The 23,670-nt window shown below is 34.8% G+C and overlaps 1 protein-coding gene across 10 annotated transcripts in view; it reads left to right on the plus strand.

Moving 5' to 3' along the window:
• Window positions 1-22,917, plus strand: part of LOC131852972 (H(+)/Cl(-) exchange transporter 3) — a 29,692-nt gene extending 6,775 nt beyond the window's left edge. For 4 of the 10 annotated variants that reach the window (XM_059203732.1, XM_059203733.1, XM_059203739.1 and 1 more), the window contains 16 exons: window positions 2,410-2,587; window positions 3,159-3,191; window positions 7,642-7,671; window positions 9,041-9,177; window positions 9,260-9,463; window positions 11,101-11,251; window positions 11,466-11,624; window positions 12,137-12,276; window positions 12,642-12,824; window positions 13,221-13,435; window positions 14,167-14,375; window positions 14,626-14,766; window positions 15,522-15,732; window positions 18,822-18,985; window positions 19,366-19,579; window positions 20,107-22,917. In XM_059203732.1, coding sequence (XP_059059715.1) covers window positions 2,410-2,587; window positions 3,159-3,191; window positions 7,642-7,671; window positions 9,041-9,177; window positions 9,260-9,463; window positions 11,101-11,251; window positions 11,466-11,624; window positions 12,137-12,276; window positions 12,642-12,824; window positions 13,221-13,435; window positions 14,167-14,375; window positions 14,626-14,766; window positions 15,522-15,732; window positions 18,822-18,985; window positions 19,366-19,579; window positions 20,107-20,197 — 2,460 coding nt within the window. In that variant the 3' untranslated portion in view covers window positions 20,198-22,917. Of the gene's footprint in view, window positions 1-1,236; window positions 1,367-2,409; window positions 2,588-3,158; window positions 3,192-7,430; window positions 7,553-7,641; window positions 7,672-9,040; window positions 9,178-9,259; window positions 9,464-11,100; window positions 11,252-11,465; window positions 11,625-12,136; window positions 12,277-12,641; window positions 12,825-13,220; window positions 13,436-14,166; window positions 14,376-14,625; window positions 14,767-15,521; window positions 15,733-18,821; window positions 18,986-19,365; window positions 19,580-20,106 lie in introns of those variants that run through there. The other 6 variants (XM_059203740.1, XM_059203734.1, XM_059203735.1 and 3 more) reach the window with 6 other exon arrangements.
• Window positions 22,918-23,670: the final 753 nt, after the last annotated feature.

Genomic DNA, 23,670 nt, shown 5'->3' on the forward strand with positions numbered 1-23,670 from the left:
AGTTATGTAAAACTTGTTATATTGTATTTTGGAAAAAATTAAAACATGTAAGGATGTTATACTTTATAATCAATATATATAATGGGTTTATATTATAGTGTTATAGGCCGTAACTTATCTTTAAACAAGAAATCTATATTTTGTCGAGGTTTGGAACCACAACAGTGTCCTCAGATTAAAGTATCCGTCAGGCAGGAGTTTGTCTTCGTCCGCTCCGTAAGTCCTTCCGCAGGTTTAAAGTTTACACTTGCCGATGATTCACCAAAAGATAGGTCGTTCGGTGAATGTGTATGTGTAATATTATGTTTTATTTTAGCATACGAACATATTTTTTTCCAGTTTTAATTAATATAATCAAAGACAAAATATTTTACTCACATGACACTTACGCAAGTCGTATCTTCTTATCACTCTCTCTACTGTCCAACAAGGTAGTCTAAAAATTGATAATGAGTGACTTTATTCAATAAGTAAAAAAATTTGAATTTGCCATTCCCATTAAAGACCTATAACTTCATATAAACGAAATTTGAAGATTGCAAGTATTTGATATTTTGAATTTGAATATCTGTTTCTGTATAGTTACGGTTATTGAGATTAATATTTTTGAGAAATAAATAAAAGTTCTTGCGTATATATAATACATAACATTTTCGTATTTATTTTAAGAGGAGTTAAGTGTGCATATCTACTCTAATGAGTCACGATTTCACTTTAAGTGCAATAAAATAAACGTATATTACGTTTTTATAAAACAAAACCGCTCTGTATTTCTGCTGCTTTATCCCAGGTTAAAATTCCATACATCATTACGTTGTGAAAATCACTATAGTACACTAATCTCGCGGTTCCAATTTAGTAAAACTGTCTAATCCCGCGTTCAGCTACGATACGTACCGCTGCAATAGTATCCCAAATTTGAAAAGCCTATTGAGTTTTTCTACTTAAGTGATTACCAGAAGTGTTCCACACGGTTGCAGCAATGAAGTAATGTGGACATTTAGATAAGGGAAAATGTTAATTTTAAATTTATTTATATACTAGTACACAAAACAGATTGCCGTCAGTACAAGCATTTGTTTAGCATGTAATTAGTACAAAACTAGATTGTGATCAAACACTATGTATGCCTAGAAGCTAAAATATATAGATCCATGCAATGTATGCCAGATAAGGTTAGACAATAAAAAGTGCAGTAATTAGGAAATAATATACAACTACGTAATACTTATATACTACGAATAATTTTGTATAGATTTTGTTAACAGAAATTTATATAAAAAAATAGGTAGGTACAATATTAAATGTACACAGCACTGTAATTTGACTGTAAACGGCGGAACTGTTTCCGGAACTGCAAGCAGTGGTAAATATTTAATTTGTTTAGCATTTACTAAGTTAATTTTAATTACATTTTACCTATTATGGAAAAATATTAAACGAACAGTTACTGCCATTGAAACTAGTCTTCTAAAGTGAATGTTAATATAATCGTTTTATCTAATCGAACAAGTGCAGAAGGTTGCAGTAATTATCACCACATAAACTGTCAAAATTTGCACTATTTCTTTAGATACACTATAGATAGATCACCATCTTTAGATAAAACAAAAGTGCACAAAGATGTAACAGACATAAATAGCACTATTAATATCACATTCAAGGCGAGTCTCTTTTCTGAATGTAGGTTTCTAAGTCTTCACTTAAGCTTCTATTTTACCAAGAACTGTATGTATTCCTGTTACTGAGAACATTTTAACATTTACGTTCAAAATGCCTTACGAGACCTAGTAGGGCCGTGTCGATGTTCACAAACACTTTTATGTTCACGTTTGTGATCTTTGAGCACAAAAGCGTGCATTGTGGACAGTTTTGCATTCATCTACGCTACACATTGAATATAGTGCTGTACAAAGGAACCACAATGCTCAGATTCTGCAAATAAGGCACGGGTGGTTCACTAGGATTTTCTTATTATAGAAAATATATATCGTTAGTATGTAAATGAGTTTGCATGTTTGATGCAACATATAGAGCTTTTTAATGGGTTGTTAATAGTTTACGTAGGTACTAATATGAGACGATAAGAAAACTTAATGTAATACATAATGCACAGCAGCTTTGATAGGTGTACACAGAGGGAATGTTTGTATAAAGTCGCCTGCTGATCATTACAAGCAGTGCAGGCATTACAGTCACGAGCGCCAGCAATAGTCGCTCGCTCTGAAAGCTGTGGAATGTGAAGGTTTTAAAGTACAGGATACAGAATTCACCTTAGTATCGTCTTTCGGCAAACAAGCAGTACAATGTTACGCCCGTGTAATATTGTATTTTTTGATGTCTTTGGTGGTGTGGCAGTTAGCTAGTTTCTCATTTGAAACGCATAAATAAAGTTTGTATTCATCGCAGGGTTCGAGCACTACGAATGGACGCAGCGGGCACTCTCCGAGCGAGGATGACATGGTAGATATCACGCCTGGCTGCGGCGCGGCTGGTCTACAGCAGGCGGCTGACACGACGCCCACAAACCACGGCACCTTTCAGCTTTACGAACACAGCGGCAGGAACTCCACCGCTAGCCCAAACTGTAAGTATTCAACTAAACAATTAATCTAGAAAGAGTGGGTGAAGGAATTATCAGTAAATGGCCTGGCCTGGCCCTATGGATACCAACGTACTCTCAGCTATCAAATAGCCGTGATGAATCTGTCACGAAGGGCTAGATGGGACTCCACCGACCTACCGTCCTCAAATGCTTGGTTTGCCTCAACGAGATTTTTTTATATGTTGTGAATTGTCATAGTGGATGTGAGTTTGATTATAGTGTTTTATTCTTCGAGCTGTGAATCCATAATAAAAGCTATTTCTTTCTGTATTATACGTTTTAACTTTATAAACCAGAAACTTCCGTACTATCAATATCTAGGATTAATCGTGACATGTTCATTGATCAAAAAGTTCGTACGGGCAAAGTTGCGGGCTTTGCTTTCGAACATTAATATTGAGATATCGAAAAATGTGGGAAACGAGTGTTAGGTATTTTTCGTGTCAATATACTCTACTCTCCCCCTGATATAAATAAATACATTACATCAGATTTAAAATCCTTTTAGATGACAACATTATTCAGTAAAGCGACTATCTCTTTTTTGTTTTAGCTTACATAGCTCAGTACTTCAGCTCGTCGACCGGTAAGATTATATTTTCATATATTATGGCACATGTATGCTATATAATAATAAATGTATTGTAATCCTTGATACATTTTGGGCTAAGTACGTTCGTAATTCCTAACTCGTAGAAAACACTGGTTTTTAGTTAGTTAAAATTTTACATAAATCTATTGTATTTTAGTACGGATGATATGCAAGAACAGAATATTTAAATGTTACACTCACACTTCGCCTATTATGTATGCTGTTGTCTTATCAAAAACACATTTCATATATATATATATATATTTGTTTTCTATTACTTACTGTCCATTTTTGTTTTTTTCGCCCAATAAATTCTACTTTCAGAAATTTAGGGCAATTTTTTTGTTATTATTGTAAGCTATCATTTATCGCCAATTCGAGCTTCAATGTAATATATTAGTCATGGAATTAAATATAGGTATATTATATACATTAATAATTTAATCTGGCAATGGAAACGTTATCGGATATGTAATCACTATTTAACTAAAATATGTACGAGTAATGTGGCGCACAGTAAACAGTTTATTGCAATCGTCGAGGAGGGAGATCAGGACGTATGTAATGAGATAAGAGTAAAATAAGGCCTGGCGCCTTATTTTATTCTCATGTATAGTCACAAATTATTTACTGACTAATATAAAAACATAGACAAAATATAATATGTATAAAATAGTTCCCAACAGAATAGAATATGAGTTATAATATATAAAAATATTTTATATTTACCATAAATTTGGCAGAACCCCACGTAATAACACGAAAACTAATCTGCGATACGTATTATATTTATCTAGTATATCCAGCTTCGATTAGATTAACAATTCCCGTTGCACGATAAGCTTCAGTGGTCGTTTGTGGGTTGCGTTCGCTAGTAGTTTGTGCCAGCATGATGCAATCGGAGGAGGTCCCGGCCAGCGACACTCTGCCGCTTGTCGACTATGTAGGTAAAATAATATTACTAATTGTTATTACAATATAGTATTAACTACATCAGTTTGATACCAGGTAATATATCGACATGTTACTTGAAAAATAATGTTCCCCATTGTTTCTTTTTTTTTTGAATACGTGGCCAGGCCTATCTACTTTTGCTGAGTTCTTTTAAGTATATCTTCCTTTCTGATTTCATCATGATTGATTTATCTCACAGCATGTGCTTTGTATTTATATTTTTATACAGTTTTTTTATATAAAATACAATTGACAATAATTATAATTTTAGACTAGCTTATTTCGCGTCTTCGTACCCGTAAACTATTTTTGTTTGTAAACGGATTGGTACTAAAGTAGTTAAGCGAAACTTACTGCAAGTGAAAAGCGTATCTAAAATTACAAGCAAACGTACAGACAATAAGACAAAAAACCTAACAATTATTTATTGTTTTGGATTCAGTTACGTTGATAAAGTAATCATTTCCTTGTTAATCCGCGACCAATCGCAAGACTATAAGCTAATGTTTTGAGTGGTGTTGAATTTGTAGGCTAAGATGTCACCACTTTTACTGCCTTGTATTAATTTTTTTTCTTCGGTCCCTTGATCTTGTGAAAGGGATGGATGGATGTGGACGTTGAAAGGAGCTGTGTTGACTAAATAACAATAGTTACATTTTTATTGTATAATAATAACTTAGGACAATTCATACAGCGCTATCTAGTTCCTACCTAAGCACAACAAGTGTTATGGATACAAACAATTTTTTTTGTAAATATATATATATAATATACATACAAATCTTCTGGACCAATACAAACAATTATACTCTTTACAAGTATATAGAATACTACTATACAGAATACTATATAGAATACAAATCTTTGTATAGTGCGAGGAATCGTACCCGTGAGCATGTATATTCCAGTTGCGCAGAAACTAAGACGCTATGTAAGTAGTTATAAACATATTGATTTTTTTTAATGGAATGGTATACTCGCCTGCGCTAACGGTTTACGCTGACGGGACACCAGTGGAGGATGATAGGATTAGCATAAGGTCAATTCAGTTAGCACAACGTAGCAAATTTATTAAGAATTTATCATGATGGTTTCCAGGGAGAACCGGGTAGTCGACGTAATACTGCTAGCAGGGGTGTAACTGGTCCTCATTACTAACAATCTTAGTCAAGTGCAAGTCATGCTCGTGATGTTCGGAATCATTATATGTTAACTCCATTTTTTTGTTCGCGAATTATTTGGTATAAACAATAACAAAAAATTTTAAAGAATTGGGCGATAGGGGGGGGGGGGGGGTTTATTTAATTATACATTGTGTTATCATTGCATACAGTTCAAAATACAGTTCAAATGACTATTTAAATGATATAATTTTTAAAATAAATACTATAAAATATCAAACAGAAAAATGCCAATTTATAACTAACAATAATAATTAATTAAAATGTGTCATTACTTACGTTTCATAAATTAACGCATTTCTGACGATAGTTTGCTAATAATTATTTTATTTAAGTTCGTCGACTTTAGTGTAACGGGTACTAATTCCTTTTGTTAAATAAAAATATTGTTCGTATTGTTTGCCTCATTTATCATTTTATTAAATGGATTTTCTTGTGTAATTGGAATGGTAAATAAACTGGCTTTCCACTTGATGAATGTAAGCAGTAAACGTCGGCTATATATATATATGAACAGTACTACTGGTATCACGTTATCATGACCCCCGACAAATTGCAAAATTCAATTCAAAAGCACAAAGATCAGACCCATCACAATCGAGATACAACTTATGAAGTAGAGTTGTGTTCCTAAGAATTACTTGAGCTGGTTATCATGACAACAATTAGTTTCGGTACATTTACGTATCTATGCAGACAGATGCAAGCAGCGGCCCGGCCGTTGCCGAGCCTCTGATGCCCGGAGCCAAGGGGCTGAATTGATTTATGAATGGTGCCTAGATTTATCGATTTGCGGATGGTGCTTTACGTACAATAAGGACCTACTATAATTTCTCCCAACGTAAGCCTGGAATTACTAAAATATAATTGCCACGACACCTTCAGCGTCCACTGCTTACCGTCAGAAAATTATGTGTTTGCTATAATGTTAAGTAATTACTGCTTTTATAACGACCCCCCCTAAGCGAGTGACACCTTTCACTTTTCATTACAAACGCATACATAACTAAACAATTATCTAGCTAATAAAGAAGTTATCTTTATAATTAATATATAATATATTCAAAATAAATTTCTATATATAGGTAATTATAATTAGGAAAAACGATGACATGTTAATAGTTAACATGTTGTCATAGTTTTTCGTAATAATAAATTTATTAGGAATAATAGATAGTAAAATAATAGGAGGTAATTAATTTAATTGACCTTATTGAACAACAAGGAATGTAACCGCATTATTAATGCGGTTAAGGAATTTATATAATAATTAAAAAACGGAACAATTATTTGAATACTATATTTCATTTCCATATTTAAATATGGACAATATACGAAGTTTGTTTTACATTAAGTATGTTATCTGTCTGGAGGTTGAATGGAATGGTAAGCCCCGGAGTCGTAAATTCAACACGTGCGCCACGACGAACGATCCGCCACTACGCCCGCCGCCCGTAACGTAAGCGAGTGAGACTGAGACTGTCCCTAGCACGTGATCACTACGTTCGTAGCGTCCAATGTTTTGTTATTTAGAACAATATTTCCCGGTTGTAGTTTACCTCCCGTTTCTTATAACCAGGTATGGTAATTTTAAATTTAGGAATAATGTCCCAATAATCGACATTGTAACTATAACGTTAAAATCCCATTATTACACAAACAAGTATTAGTTCGTTCCCCCAGTAGAAGAGGCCACATGTGTTAGAACTTTAGAAGCAATTATTATAATAAATATTTTTAAAACTAAAATATTACGAATACTTGTGCACGTCAGATTAATTTGTTTTGGGCACATATTGCTTGAAGTATATAAAATTTTATATGGTTTATTAAATAATATAGTAATTTTTTTCTGAAATTTTAGTTTAAGTAATAAATTATTAAATTATAATGTTATGATAAATAAAAGTATTATTAATAATATTTTTTAATTAAATATTACGGATTTAATGAAATAATTATATTTAATATATACGAATATCATCACACACGCGACCGTCCACTTTTCCCCAAAAATATTACACGTACCCTACCTGGCAACCCTATTTTTTGACGTTTCGCTTTGCGTCACCTGCTCGTTTAGTTGGTTGGTCATGATTTTCTTTTGTTTTTATTATTTATAGAACAGTAACGTGGCGATTTTTAATTTATATTTCGATTCCATGAGGACAATGTTATTATAAAATGATGTGTTAATAATTAGCTGAAAGTACAGTGTGAGTCGGTATCCAGGTGTTGCGCGGCACATAAAATCTATGGTGCCAGGATTGAGTGTTTTCTAGATAATAAGTGATTTAAAATTGTTACAGGGGACGCAATTATCTTCTCCGGTATGCAGGGTGAGTGACACAATGTTATTTTTTTTATATAGCTATACGTTCTTCCAAATATTTTACTTGACAGTTAGCATATGTTTTATTTTTATCATTAAATAAATTTCATACATTTTGTTTAATGAAATTCTTCCTTGATTTTTTACTTATTAATATAATTGATCACCAAATGATATCAATTTGATTTAGTGATAGAATAATTAATAGCTATGATTTTTTATAAATCAGTTTGTATTAAAATTAGTCTTGACTGGCTGTTGTAATTTAATTATAAAATTGGTCCACATATTAACTTCGCTAATGTTGGAACAAATTGGAATAAAATATTAAACAGAAATAGTGTAAGAAAATATAATGGATTAATATGTAGTAACATACTTTTTACATAGGTTCTGCTACTTTGATTATTTCAAAGGTAATTCAAGGCATTTTTATAAATTTAAAGTTATACAAAGTATGTCCAATAGAACCTATGTAAAAAGTATGTTACTACATATTAATCCATTATATTTTCTTAAATATAAAGTATCATATTGCTATTAAATTAATGTGTAAGTTTGTCTTTTACATAAAAACTATTTGGTACAAACATGTAACATATATGACTTTTACTCTTGTCGATCAATAAGTACATTCAGGTCAAGCAGAAAAACACAAGGGTTGAAGCTAGTTATATAATGTATGGCTTTAGATAATATGTATAATAATATCTACAACAAAATTCAGTGCTAGTGAAAATATATTGAAAGCATTATATAATATAGGTACATGTGAAAATGATGAACATGAAGAATTATGGACTATTTGTCATTGGCATTTGTAGTATGAATCAGTGTGTAGCTATTAATCCAATGTATATATGATATATGGCCATGTGCTATGCCCTCTTTCTAGATCAGAGGAACATTTCAGTGATTATCTAGAAGTTTAGGTGATGAATAGCTTATTATTTATATAATAATGATATCTCTTAGATATTACTTATTACTAGCTATTTACTGGTATCATAGTCTGTTTGGTCATTCATTCACTTTTCATACTTTTACTATGACAACTTTTACAAAATGGGGTCTATGAATTCGACAATGTTGTGGTTAGATAGACACAGTGGTATGTTTATAGACTTAGACTTTAAGATGGCCTATGTCCATCTACCTAATTTTTATTAATAATATTAGTATTGATATTGATTAATCTTAATTTCTCTGCAATATTATGTTGGTAAAACATGAACACATGTTGTTTAATTCATATATATATATATGGATTAAACATGTGTTGTAATATATAACTGAAGTATCTAGGGTTAATATTAAGGCTACAAGTTATTTCTTTAGTTACTCTAGTCATGCTAATGTGACATTGTTTTCTGCAGCAGATGATGACATCCCTGGTATTGGGCAATATGATGACTTTCATACAATTGATTGGCAGAGGGATATTGCCCGTGACCGCATGAGACATAGGTATATTGTAAAGAAGAGACAAGACTCATTATGGGATCTTATCAAAGTAAGTAATAATAGATACAATTAAATTAAAAACCTCTGAAACGTAATTTGACAATAATAGTTGATATTAATGGTATATATAGGGTGCACACGATGCGTGGTCAGGATGGGTGTGCGTACTGTTGGTAGGCGTGTGCACAGGAGTGGTGGCAGGTGTGATCGACATCGGCGCCTCGTGGATGACCGACCTCAAGTTCGGCATATGCCGCCAGGCGTTCTGGTTCAACAGGGAACAATGCTGCTGGTCCAGTAACGAGACCACATTTGATCACGGAAATTGTTCACAGGTGAGTTTTTTTTTATATGGTATTTATTAGTGTTTTTTTCTGTCGGCCTTTTTGTATTCATGAGTATGATTGTTTGTGATCGGTCTGGGTGTTTTCTATATATATTATGTATTTAGAAAAAAAATGTGTTTAAGTATTTATATCAGTCTAGTACACATATCATAAGCTCTGCCTCGCTTGGGACTAAATTGCGTCGTGTGAATTGTCCGAGGATATTATTATTATTTTTATATATGCTGATAAAATGGCTCACACGTCTGTGCTACAATAGTCACTATACAGTGGAAGATGATTAGAAAAAGTTAAATTGGGTCAGTTAGCCCATTATGCCAATATTCCAGGGGGACCGCTCGGAAGACAATCTAACCTGGTGTTACGTCTAGTATGAAGATTTCCTTTTCATGCTTGCAATTTGTTGCAAATGCGTCGTTATAGCTGAACAAGTGTCTGAATAGGCCGGATGTATTGACCTGATAAGAGTACTAGATTGGATAATGGCCCTTAGTGTTCAAAATGCGACACATCTCACCACTTATTTCATTTTACTCATAAAGCTTCATTGATGCAAGGAAGGGGCAGAGATTGAAGAGTGCAATTTATTCATACAATCAATTTGAAAATACATCCAATTCATTCAATGTATGTTTATTTATAAATGTATTATGTATTTATGTAATCATGTACCAGTTTATTTGAAAAGAGTAAAACCTTTTTTTAGTTCTCGTTAGCTCGAAAGCACTCCGAACTTACAGTGGATTTGATACTATTATAAGAAATAAAAATATTTAGATTTGATTCGATTTGTAATACATTTAAACACTACTTAAGTAATTATAAAAATTGTATACGTAAATTTCACTACATTATCAGCTAGGATATGGGCTTTATTTTATTTGGAAAATAAATAATGATCCCTGCAATAAGAAGTTTAAGGCGGATGGCTAGTTTTTTTTATAAAACGTCACCTCTATGCAACAACACCAATTGCAGTGTATATGTTCCTGGGTTATTTTTGACAATTGTTATATGCATCGTTGTTGAAACAGAGTTTGTTTGTAAATGATCCCTGAGTACAGTACAGTGCCATGGTCAAGGTTCCTGTGTGCGGTATCCTGTGTGAAAATTAAATTCAAATGTTTATTCATAATGCAATAACAAATCGTAGAAATGTTAGAAAACCTCTCCAGTACTGTGCATTAATTTATTAACGACTTGGTATGTGTGTGTTTGTAGACTGGTATCTATTGATAATAATCAATAAGACAATGAGTAGGCCATCTTTATTAGGCCATCATGAGGTCATTTGTTTACTAAATTATTTAACTGGTTGACGGTATTGGTGGTCTAGCGGTTTAGCACTTTGTATATTCTCTGTATATTTATACTCTGTGAACTTCTGTTATGATTTTATTGTATGTATAAAAACGGTAAAAAGTTTAATGATAATAGAATGGTGACCCGCTAAGGTTTTACGCTGACGAGAGGCAGCAGCGGAGGATGATAAGATTTATATGAGGCCAGGTTAGTCAGCCTATCATGGTAAAATCACCAGGAATTGATCACAATAGTTTCCAAAGGAAACTGCGTGGAGGTCAAACTAATATAGTACTAATAATCCCCTTCCGCCCTTTGCTCAGTGGTTGACATGGCCGCAAATGTTCGGCGAGTCGCGCGAGGGCGCTGGTGCATACATCATCAGTTACATTTTTTACATTGGCTGGGCGCTCCTGTTCGCGGCACTGTCCGCGTCACTCGTCAGAATGTTCGCGCCCTATGCATGCGGCTCTGGTGAGTACGCAAACTTAATATTTTTTATTTTAATTTTAGTTAGTCCTCATGGAAAGTATTATAAACTTTTTAGTTCTTATTTATTTATTTTATTTTAATCTTATTTATTATTTTCTTTTATAAAGTTGGCGTAACATAGGCTAGGTACAGATTTCACACATTCTGTGATTTCATACCCAATGAACATGTACTTCAAATACTCTTCCTTCTATAGGTATTCCTGAGATAAAAACGATCCTTAGTGGGTTCATTATCCGAGGATATCTGGGCAAATGGACATTGATCATCAAAGTGGTAGGTCTCATACTGTCCGTGTCGTCCGGTCTGTCGCTGGGGAAGGAGGGCCCAATGGTCCATATTGCCAGTTGTTTGGGTAAGTTGCATATGTTAATTATTCCATTTGAAATTTTGTACAGGCAGATACGGTTTTTTTCTAATACAATTTTACAGATAAACTACTCCGCGAACCAATGAAACAGTTTTCTAGATTTTTTAATTATAGATATAATTTAAATACATATTAAATATTACTCAATCTTTTGCAATTGTAATGAATAGTAGTGAAATTTATAGTAATTTTGATAATTGAATAATGACTATTTTTTTTAATTGATGATAATAGAATAGGGCACACACCTTCGCTAACGGTTTACATTAGCGGTACACCAGTGGTGTATGGTAGGATGAGCTTGAGGTCAGGTCAGTTAGCCCATAGTGGTAATTCACTATGAATTTATCGCGATGGTTCCCAGGGCGAATCGCGTAGAGGTCAACCTAACTACTTTGTCAGCAATGAGTTTTTTTAGTCCACATTACTAACAATTCCCTTCTCATCATGAATGACGATTGCCTTATACATTTGGTAATATTTTATGTAATGCATAGGGAATATCCTGTCATACCTGTTTCCCAAGTACGGTCGCAACGAGGCCAAAAAGCGTGAAATATTGTCAGCCGCGGCTGCCGCCGGCGTGTCCGTAGCGTTCGGTGCTCCCATCGGTGGTGTACTGTTCAGCTTGGAGGAGGTACGTATAACAAACCTATGGTTCACACAAATGATCAGTGAATCACTCTTATTTAATTATATTTATATACAATCCTACAGGACTCTTTTTCGAATTATTCTAATGCTGTGGGCCGCAGGTGGCCTTTAAAGTGGCCTTTACAGCCTCATGAAACGATAGGGGCCGAGTGCAGATGACACTATACCTGCGTTAGGATTTATGGGCAACAATTCTATCTGATGGATAATACTGTAGTCTAAGGGCATCGCTAGGGTTCGATCCTCGGCTCAGACCTTTGTAATTTCGATCCCCGTTTGAATTGAATGGGACATCCATCAGCGGAAGCGTGGGTGCTCAGAAGTATTTATTCAACGACTGGTCGACAGGTATCGTATTACTTCCCTCTGAAGACTCTGTGGCGGTCGTTCTTCTGCGCACTGATCGCCGCCTTCATCCTGCGCTCCATCAATCCATTTGGCAACGAGCATTCTGTGCTATTCTTTGTTGAATACAACAAGCCCTGGATATTCTTCGAGCTTATACCTTTCGTCGGCCTCGGCATTATCGGGGTGAGTCAACACTGTAATTAGAATATATTAATAGTTTTCTAAACCAATATCATAAAGCGCTAAAATTATTAGATTAATTTGTTTTCTTTGTAACGGATGAATCGGATAAGTATATACTGCCACTTGTAATTGTACAAGTTCATTTGAAAAGACTGAGGTAAATTTTGACATGTCATAAGAGTCTGTAGTAGACCTACATGAAAAAACATATTATGAAAGGATTTCATGTGAAAATTATATAGAGTTTATGAAACTACAATACACACTGTCCTGTAATTTATTAAAAAATATATACACGCCCGATTGACTATTGAGCAGTAGTCGTAATAACATAACATGCAGAGTGGCTTCCGTTGATCTTACTGGGTGTCTGATGTATTTAATTAATTATGACAGGGCTGCATAGCGACTATATTTATAAAGGCGAACATCTATTGGTGCCGCTACCGTAAATACTCTAAACTGGGCCAGTACCCGGTGACGGAGGTGCTGGTAGTGACGTTGATCACGGCGGTGATCGCGTACCCCAACCCGTATACGCGCATGAACACCAGCCAGCTCATCTACCTGCTGTTCAACCAGTGCAGCATTTCCAACTCGGACCCTCTGTGGTGAGTTGAAAATTAAAACATTCACCGAACATTATCATAACATTACGAGTAAACAAGTAATACATACGGCAAAAACTATGTTCCACTTTTACGAAAATTAATGGCCCTCATGCCAAGAGTGTACTGTTTATAGTTATATAAACTCGTTGCTGATTTTTGGATTTATTTTCTACTCATGTACTCTATTACTTACAAAAAGAAGCAAAGTAAAATGGATTACACAGACAAATACAGTGATAATGAGTTGGGCTTTACATTGTAGACAGACAAGTGAATGTTAACATTAACAGGATTTATATCACTGACAACTTGTTTCTGTATAACAAATATAATATATCATTAGGTATATACTAGCTGACCCAATAAATGATGTTTTGTAATATAAATTATGTTATTAAAAATATGGGTAGATAGAAGGTGAAGGGTGTAATTTTAGGGTTGTCTGTATTTTATATATAATGGTAAGTGATTACTGTTATAATACTAGTGATTACTGGTGTACCGCACCCGCAACACAAGGGGAATTGCAGGGGAGTTGTTGGTCTTTTAAGAAGAAATAAGCTCTTGCGTGATAGTTATCAGCTCACCACTGCAGTGTCGCTACTTAATTTATTTGTTTCTTGTAGTATCTAGTGGGTAAATGCGGTGCAATAATTGTACTTGTATTAAAGTGTAGACACAACGCAATACCGAGTGGTATTATATATTACTAAATAATAATAACTATGCAGCGACTACGACCGTAACTTCACGGATGTGAATACCGCTATCGAGAAGGCGGCCGCGGAAGAAGGTGTCTACCACGCCATCTGGCTGCTAATGCTCGCGCTGATAGTCAAGCTGGTGATGACCGTGTTTACGTTCGGCATCAAGGTGCCCTGCGGACTGTTCATACCCAGCCTCGCTCTCGGCGCCATCGCCGGCAGGATTGTCGGCATTGGTGAATATACTCTATTTTACCTTACAACGGCTTCCGATTTTGTAATCGGCTCTCATGATGTGGGCATGTATGTAATGCATTGGAATTAAAATAATTTTAAAGAAAGTATTACGTATGAATATGTGTGGTTATAAGGAAAAAGGAAGGCCGAAAAAGAGTTTATCAGTTCTTTTGTATTTAAAATAGAATATCTGCTATTTATTGTCTTGGTCTAAATACTGATGATGTGATTTGTAATGCTGATGTTCAGGTGTGGAGCAGCTCGCATATCACTACCCTAAGATCTGGTTATTCTCCGGGGAGTGTTCGACGGGCGATGACTGCATCACGCCCGGTCTGTACGCTATGGTAGGAGCTGCGGCGGTACTCGGCGGCGTCACCAGGATGACTGGTGAGATAATATTTACCTTTTTTTTATATACTAACACTATTGATTTGAAGTATTCGAGATTAACGTGTACGTTAACGACTTGTGCTCTGTGCTTGGATGAAGTTAAACTGCTATATTAACAGATAAATGTATCCATAATGCTACCAGCTCTCACTTCTGATGGTCATGAGTTCGATTCCTCGCATGGCACAAACATTTAATACATTTAATATTATTATTTGTATCGATCTGGGTGTTTTGATGTTTAATTTATATTTACAAAAAAAGTGTATCTATGTATTTATAACAGTTGTCTGGTACTCATAATTCAAGCTCGGTGAATTGTCCTGAGATATTATTAATATAAATTTGTGTAGTATAGTAAATGTGTAGTAGTACGTTACACGTTATATTAGTTGTAGACTAAGAAAAATGTGTAAGAGCAAAACTGTATTGTGATATACAAGTGAGGCTGCAATCAAGTGGACAAGAAGCGAATGCACCAAAAATACCAGAATTATGGTCATTTTCACAACTGATTGTCAATACTTGTTAGAGTAAAAACTAAATTGTTTGTAGTAGGTTTGCACTTACCAGAGAAGGCATAATTAGAACTGGACATTTTTTAAGAGGTACAGATTTTTTGCATAAAAGGGTATATGACATCAAAATTAACGATTTTTCTTAACATTTTTAAGCATGAATAAACACTCGTGGTACTGAAACGGTTAACTATAACTATCAGTGCACGTTTGTAATGATTTTATTTCCCGCAGTGTCCCTGGTGGTGATAATGTTCGAGCTAACGGGCGGCGTGCGGTACATCGTGCCTCTGATGGCAGCCGCGATGGCTTCCAAATGGGTGGGTGACGCTCTCGGACGGCAGGGTATCTACGACGCGCATATAGCGCTCAACGGGTACCCATTTCTGGATAGCAAGGATGAGTTCCAGCACACATCGCTTGCAGCAGATGTCATGCAACCCAAGTAAGTATGCTTATTCGTAATAATATAATAATATAGTTCCGACGTTTCCTAAGGAAAGTGAGAAATAAAATAAATGCACTGTAATCAAAACACATAATCATCTTTATCATTATTATTGGAACGGTAAAGAAACTGTCGGTCCGCCTGATGGTGAGTGGTAACCGTCGCCTATAAACATGAACAGCACTACGACATCACATTATTATGTGACGTGCGTGATATCACGCATGGCTTCAATACACATAATCAACTTTACCATTATTATTGGAACGGTAAAGAAACTGTCGGTCCGCCTGATGGTGACTGGTAACCGTCGTCTATAAACATGAACAGCACTACGACATCACATTATTATGTGACGTGCGTGATATCACGCATGGCTTCAATACGCATAATGAACTTTACCATTTTCATTGAAACGGCAAAGAAAATGTCGGTCCGCCTGATGGTGAGTGGTAACCGTCGCCCTTTAAACATGAATAGCACTACGACATCACATTATCATGTGACATCCGTGACTATCACTCATGGATTACCGATCCTGTATACTCACTGCCTTATCTCACCCTTCCATTGAAACACAGCTTATAACGCAACAGCTAAATAGATAAAGATAGACAGAGGTACTGAAGCAGACTTTTTTCAAAATCTACCTCGGTAAAAAGGTACTGAAGAAATCTTATTATTATGTTTGTAGCGATTTTTGCAATATTTATATATGCTGATGTCGTTCAATATTTCCAAAACTTTTGCTATAATAATAATAGTTACTAGATGCAACTATACGTGGACAATATTAGGGTCATATATTAATAATATACGATTGTTCTCTATTAAAAAGTACAATATAAAAATTTATATTGGTAATTTGAAATGCTGAAAAGAATATAAATTGGCAGCGAGGTGTCTTGCTTGGTCGGCTTCTTGTGTAAACACAGCCTTATCTGATAATGTAGCGTAGCACAGCGCTGAAGGCGTACGTTTATACGTATACAAGTTAATGTAATTTATTAAGGAATATCTGCTTTTTATCTCTTTAAAAATAATAACCCTGGATAATCCACACAGCGTCATCTAGTCTCAAGCTGAGCTGAGCTTGTTATGGGAACTAGACAACCGATATAAATACTTAAATACGTGCCCAATACAAACAATTGTACTCATGATTGAAACGTTTGTACCGTGCAAGTTATCAAACCCGTGACATCGGAAGTAACGGGGTGTGCTAAACCGGTAGACAACCGAGGCGGTCAAACTGGCTACTAAATTCTGCCAATTATAGTGGAAACTGAATAAAAATTCTTTACTTGGAAGAATACTTACTTTAGAATAAATAATGTGGGAAACAGACAAAAACAGCATGTTTAATTTTGTTCCTTTTAGAGATTACTAAATGATATGATAATAATGCTGTGCGTAATTATGTAAAAATAAAATTTTTAAATGTTGACAAGCAAATAGAATCTAGCTATTAATTAAAATGTACTACGAGTTAAATCACATTACAGTTACATATTTGCAAACGCCAATAATACTAAAGTGTAAAATGTATAACGTTTATATTTATTCCTGTTATACCTGCTGTGCGTTCTTTCTAAACATTCTGTTCCAAAAATGATTGGGTGTGTGAATATACAGAGTACATATTTTTTTTAGTACATACTATACCAAAGGAAAACATGAGAACCCAATTACGATAGTCGCATTCAGCGGACATAAATAAAACCAAATAATTTAAATTTAAATTTAATTTATTAATAAAATACTATTGAAATACATTTTGAGTGACACCGTTCGATGCTTGAACGAATGTACCTCAGAAGTTGTAACGCAAATCACATTTGCAACAAGAACATAGCGTTTTACAATATTCTAATTAAAACTTTTAATTGCTTAATACAATACAATTAACTATTACAATATTGAAATAGTGGCTTTGCAGCCACAGTCATTCCCCAGCGCGTGTGACTTCTACTCTTCAGCACTTTTGATTATATGTACAAAACGGCTGTGCACTGCATATGTGAATGAATTGCCCGTAATAGACTACAATAGAAAAAAACGCTGTACCAAGCCAGTCACCTGCGCAGTGTGCTATATTTTTTTTTTATATGTGGGATTTATAGTTACAAGAATAACTTTTATTACTATTGTCCACAAATTACTTAATCACGATTTGGCCATATTGTTTTGCTATTATTTTATGTTTAAAATCGTTTTTTAGTTATGCTTTATTATGTATTCATTGGCTTTATTATGGATGTTTACTATAAAATACGTAATACTAATTCAATTTATTACATTAATATCAAATTATCCATTGCTTTACACTTGCGTTAGAGCAAAATCTGATTTGGGACTTCTGTGTTGGCACACGTATTACGGAATAAATTCTCTAGTAGGGTTGCATATTATAGTATGTTGGGCTCTATTTTCCGCATATTGCCACACTCTTAGATCGCTGTGCGTGTACGAATTTGAGGGTATTGTTACCAGTTAAATAATTAAAAATCAAGTTAATAATTAAACTGGCTGTGCGCATGTTGACTTAACATGGGATGTCACATTTTCTGACTTTACACTCAGGAAAGTATGTACATGTAAATGTAAATAAAGATAACGAGATAGGCCGCTCTCGCTGACTATTGATCAAGGACAATGATAGAGTTATTTATAATTTATAAATTTTAAACCTGTGTTTGAAATACAAAATCTGTGGAATATACAATTCAATTTTAAAAGGAAGTGAAATGACGCGATATCACTAATGTACATACAGTCGCTTCTGATCGTGCGCGCTTGCATCCCCATACTAAACCGCGCGTGAAAATACGTGTGCAAAGACAACAATTTCGCCGGATTATAGAGCAATATTAAATTTTGAAGTTACAGTGAACTTACGTTTACTAACTGAATAGTATCCATTAAGATTTATTACGGGATAGTGTTATTATATTAATGTATTAAATTAATTATTGTGAGGTTGATTTTGCATTTGGAATGTGGCAGTAGAATTGAAAACTATTCAAGATACTGGAATGAGTAACTTATGCTTAAATAAAATTTATTTCTATTTGTTGTACGCGTAGACGAAACGAGACGCTGGCTGTGATAATGCAGGACTCGATGACTGTGGACGACGTGGAAACGCTGCTGAAGGAAACGGAGCATAATGGGTACCCGGTGGTGGTCTCCAAGGAATCGCAATACCTGGTCGGGTTCGTGCTGCGGCGGGACCTCAACTTGGCTATAGGTATCATATATTGCATTTTTTGGTGTTTGTGTGTTGGATAATTAATAGATGCTGGAGTGGAGTGCAGATTTATTCTGTGTTGTGTTTTGTAAAATATAACAAAATATTTGAGCGACATGGTTATCCCCACCCCCCAGAGAGGTGATGGTTGGAATGAATTCTTCCTGGCGAACCCCTTTGCTCTGGCATAGCCTTGGGGGACAATGACCTCTAGGTAATGGGGTCAAAAGCTTCTTAGAACGGGTTACGAGAGATCAAACTTATGCTAGGTACTTAAAAGAGTAAATAATATTTACAATTAACTAAATAAAATAAATAAGGTAAATTAAAAGAATAGAAAATAATTATTGTTGGTTGCTCAAATAAATAAATGTTTACAGCAAACGCGCGGCGCACGATAGAGGGCATCACTGGGCAGTCGGTGGTGGTGTTCGCAGGAACTGGCAACCCGCCCCCCGGTCCGCCCCCTTACCTCCCACTCAACCGCATACTGGATATGGCGCCAATCACAGTCACTGACCAGACCCCCATGGAGACGGTGGTCGATATGTTCCGCAAACTCGGACTACGGCAGACGCTCGTTACCCACAACGGGTCAGTACATGTCATAGTAATTGTTAATCCCGCAATTATTAATATTAATTTATTAATCGTTTTTATTTTGAAGTTTTTTCGATTTGTATTTTTATTAGTTAATTGCTGCTTTTACACGTACAAATTTTAAAATCATAATCATAATAATGCGCGCACTGGCTTTCTCACATTTTTTTCGAGCTTGAGAAAACAGGTTGTGTAAAAGCTGCTAATATTCAAGTAAAAATATTTATATATAAAATGTCAAAGCCTACATTAACTTTCATATTGTCTTGCTTCTAAGTTCTATTCTCAAATAATAGAAATATAACATACAATCATGAATGTGAACAAATGTTTGTACCATGCGAGAAATCGAACATACGAAAATCGGTATTACGGCGGTGTTCTAAACTAGACCACCGAGGTCGAGGAAGTATTTATATATACTATTACAAATTCTATGTAGGTAAGATTGGCCACAGTATATTATATATAATATTACTGAATGATATAACTGACACTCGGTCTTTGGTACGTGACCACAGGCGGCTGCTGGGCGTCATCACCAAGAAGGACGTGTTGCGGCACGTGAAACAAATGGACAACGAGGACCCCAGTTCCGTGCTCTTCAATTGATATAGCAGCATGCCGTGAGCGGCTCCCACGCGCCAATACGCGCCACTTCATTCGTTTTAAGAACATGGACAGATATTACGTACATGGTATTATTTTATAGCGTAAATTACTAATAATATTGGGGCCGACAACGCAGCCCTCTACACGCAGCACGCAGCGCGTACGGCGGTGTGTGTATGTTTAGGGTGTCGTACGCGTCGGCCATAGTATAATTGTCATATTGTAACGCGCCAATTAATGTTATTTATTGCGGATATACGAGCGCGCAGCCTTGTAGTGAATAATTATTGTATATATGTGAATGTTCACTCGTGTGGCATATAGTGGTAGGTACACGCGGGCGTAACACCCAATCAATCATGTAATTTTATTATTTAACCATTTTATGAATCAATTATACTTTGTAATATTCATTTCATATTGAGTTTTATATGCTTCTAAGCTGAAGATGTTATTATTCTTTTACATAATTTAGAACAAAGATGTATTTCAATTTTACAATATATTTACATTATTACTACATGTGTATAAGAAATCATATTGATCGAGGTTTAAATAATTAAGTATATATATATATATACATATATAAATTAGACTCGGAGATGAAGTGTATATAAGATTAGTTCTATGGTTCATAATTATTTTATATATTGATATCTCATTTTCCGTAGAATTTAGTGATTGTAACTTGTATTTGTCTCCTTTCTATGTTTATTTTATTGTAGATCTAACAATTTGAATATATTTACCAGTTTTATTTTAAACACGTACGTGGGTAAGTGCGTGCTCGCCCACGTATTTGTGCAATTGAGGCATAATAATTTGCAATATTATTGTATGGGACATAATAAGCGGCGGACGGCGGATGGGCCGGCACTTAGCTCGGTAAGCAATGTCTTTTGATTATAGCACACAGCACTGCACATGTACAGAGCGTAAACTTGACTATAAACTCTATGTGGGAACGAATTTTAGGCGTATTATCATCACTCCATTGACTTGAATGGTGGCACATATAGTGTTATATGTAATGTGTGTATATAAGGTTCTAAGATGAGCATTGGCTGAACGTTTTCAATCTGTATGCATGCATTCCTGTAGGGGATATATTGTGTTTAATCAGTTGTTGAAATGTGACATGTATATATTGTAAATAACGATTGTGATACAAATATATAATAATATTAACTTATTTATTATTGGAGCGGCTCCCGCCGACCGCCACGTATGTGGACCGCCTACAACGGCCGCCTGTTGTGTACTGTATATTTTAATTTATATTGACCATATTACTTGTTAATGTCTATAGTTAATGCTATAAAATGAGTACATTTCATTTAATATTTAAATATTATATCATCAACTATAGACTTTGAAATGTAGAGAAATCCAATTTTTATGATATTTATTTTCTAATGAATCGAGTCTATTTACAATGACCACAATAACTATATTTTTAATATAATTTAGTAATGGATGTAATGGAGGGAAGGTATAGTTATGTACAATAGTAGTCTCGGACATCGAGTCGCGCAGCACCCGAACGTACAATTTGTATATAGTAAAAATGTAGGGACAAGTCCATGTATCAAATTAACTATTATATACTACGTATATACGCGCCGTATGCGTGTATTTAATCTGGCGAATAATAATCTAGATAGTTCAATGAATTTTATATAATGTATCTGTTTCTCTTCTGTGGTGAATAAAGCTGCATTGTGATGACGTTTTTTTTTCAATCTATATCGATCTTGTTATAATCAGAGAGATTTTATATAGGATATATTTAAAAATTAGATGTATGCCCAATTTGAACTGTCGTTGGCAGGATTTTGTGTGCATCGGTAGACTGTTTCGTTTTATAATTGTAAAATGATGAGTCGTTGTACTTTGCTCAGGGTCAACAGTAAGGAGTAATGTATTTAGAATGATAGTAAAGCAGTGAACTGCACTTTGTAATGTATTGTACCAGCTTTGGTACCAAAATTGCTGTATCACGAAACATGTATAATTGTATGGTGTGTGTCTATATTGTAACACAGCTACTAGTGTCAATGTATCGTGTGTTTACACAAGTTAAGATTATCGAGCATTAGTAAAAATATATACCCAGTATTTTATCGACTTCCATGTAAAGACTAACAATAGCGTAACGATTGTAAAACTTAAGTCCACATCAACAGAATGTAACTAAAGTATGAATCAAATAGCGAAACATTGGCCATTTGGTTTTTATTTTGTGCCACTGCACCACTCATGTAGGTCATCGATATGACACAATGTAGCGGTCGTGAATGTTTTGGGTCATATAACATATTGAATCTTATTTCCGTCACGGTCTGACACTATTATTAATTGGTATTACGGATGGATTCTTGTACTATGATGCCTATGTATGTCTATAAGAATGGACTGACAATTTAAAATTGTAATTAGTACAATGTATGTAAATATACAATTATCTTCACGCAGCGTGGGGCGCTGTCGCTCCACCGGTGGCGTCTTTTGTAACATATTTTACATTATTGTATTACACTGTCAGGTGTGCGGGGTGTCCATTCCATCCAGCGCGTATGTATGCGTCCAGGCGCCGATTACATGATCACTTGCCTCACGTTCTATATTCACAGAGTCGAATATATACTCAGAAGTATTGTTTAAATCATATCAAAACAGCAATTATATTTAACTAATTAATGGAAAATATTAAATTTAAATGAACACATACATATCGTGATGCCTTTCTCGACAGAGACAATTGTACGTCAAATTCACGGATTTACATGTCTCTCTTGTTGCTTCCTCTACGTTCATGAAATCTATGATATAATTGACAATTTTATTGATATTGTTAATAAATGGCAGTAACTGATGCGAAACCTCGAAGTCATGTAATAGGCGCCTTATGGAGTTTAGTCCTCATTCACTTGTTACTTGTCGCACGCCGATACTTTCGAGCGTTCATCGAATGTGACGGGGACGAGTTGGATGACTTGTATTTCTATATATAGAAAACGTTCATTATTCTCGTGTATCATTAAAAAACGGGACCATGTCCTGATTTCACGAGGTTTTCGGCAATTTGCCCTTTTATTACTGCCCAAATATCGATGATACTATATGAATATCAATTTATAATTATATGTAATGGCCGTAATATTGTTGTATATAAAACATTGTCATGTATACCGATCGTGTGTGGCGAGGATGAGATTACAGGCTATGATTTAGTGGCTAGGTGTGTAGAGATGCCACGTGGAGCCATGTGATTACCAAATGGAGTGGTTTCTGTAAGCAACAGGCCGACCTAGTTGTATATGGTGTTCTTATTCAATACGCCACGTGTCCACTGAACGTTTGTCATGTTACAATTGATTTTAGCAAATACTAACATAAACAATGAAAACTAATAAAATATTCGATTAAAACAGTTTCATTTAATTGTGAAACCTACAATACCAGTGTTGATC

The sequence above is a fragment of the Achroia grisella genome, unplaced genomic scaffold (genome assembly GCF_030625045.1).
Source record: "Achroia grisella isolate CSIRO2021 unplaced genomic scaffold, CSIRO_AGI_Agris_v1 utg874, whole genome shotgun sequence".
Classification (NCBI taxonomy): Eukaryota; Metazoa; Arthropoda; class Insecta; order Lepidoptera; family Pyralidae; genus Achroia; species Achroia grisella.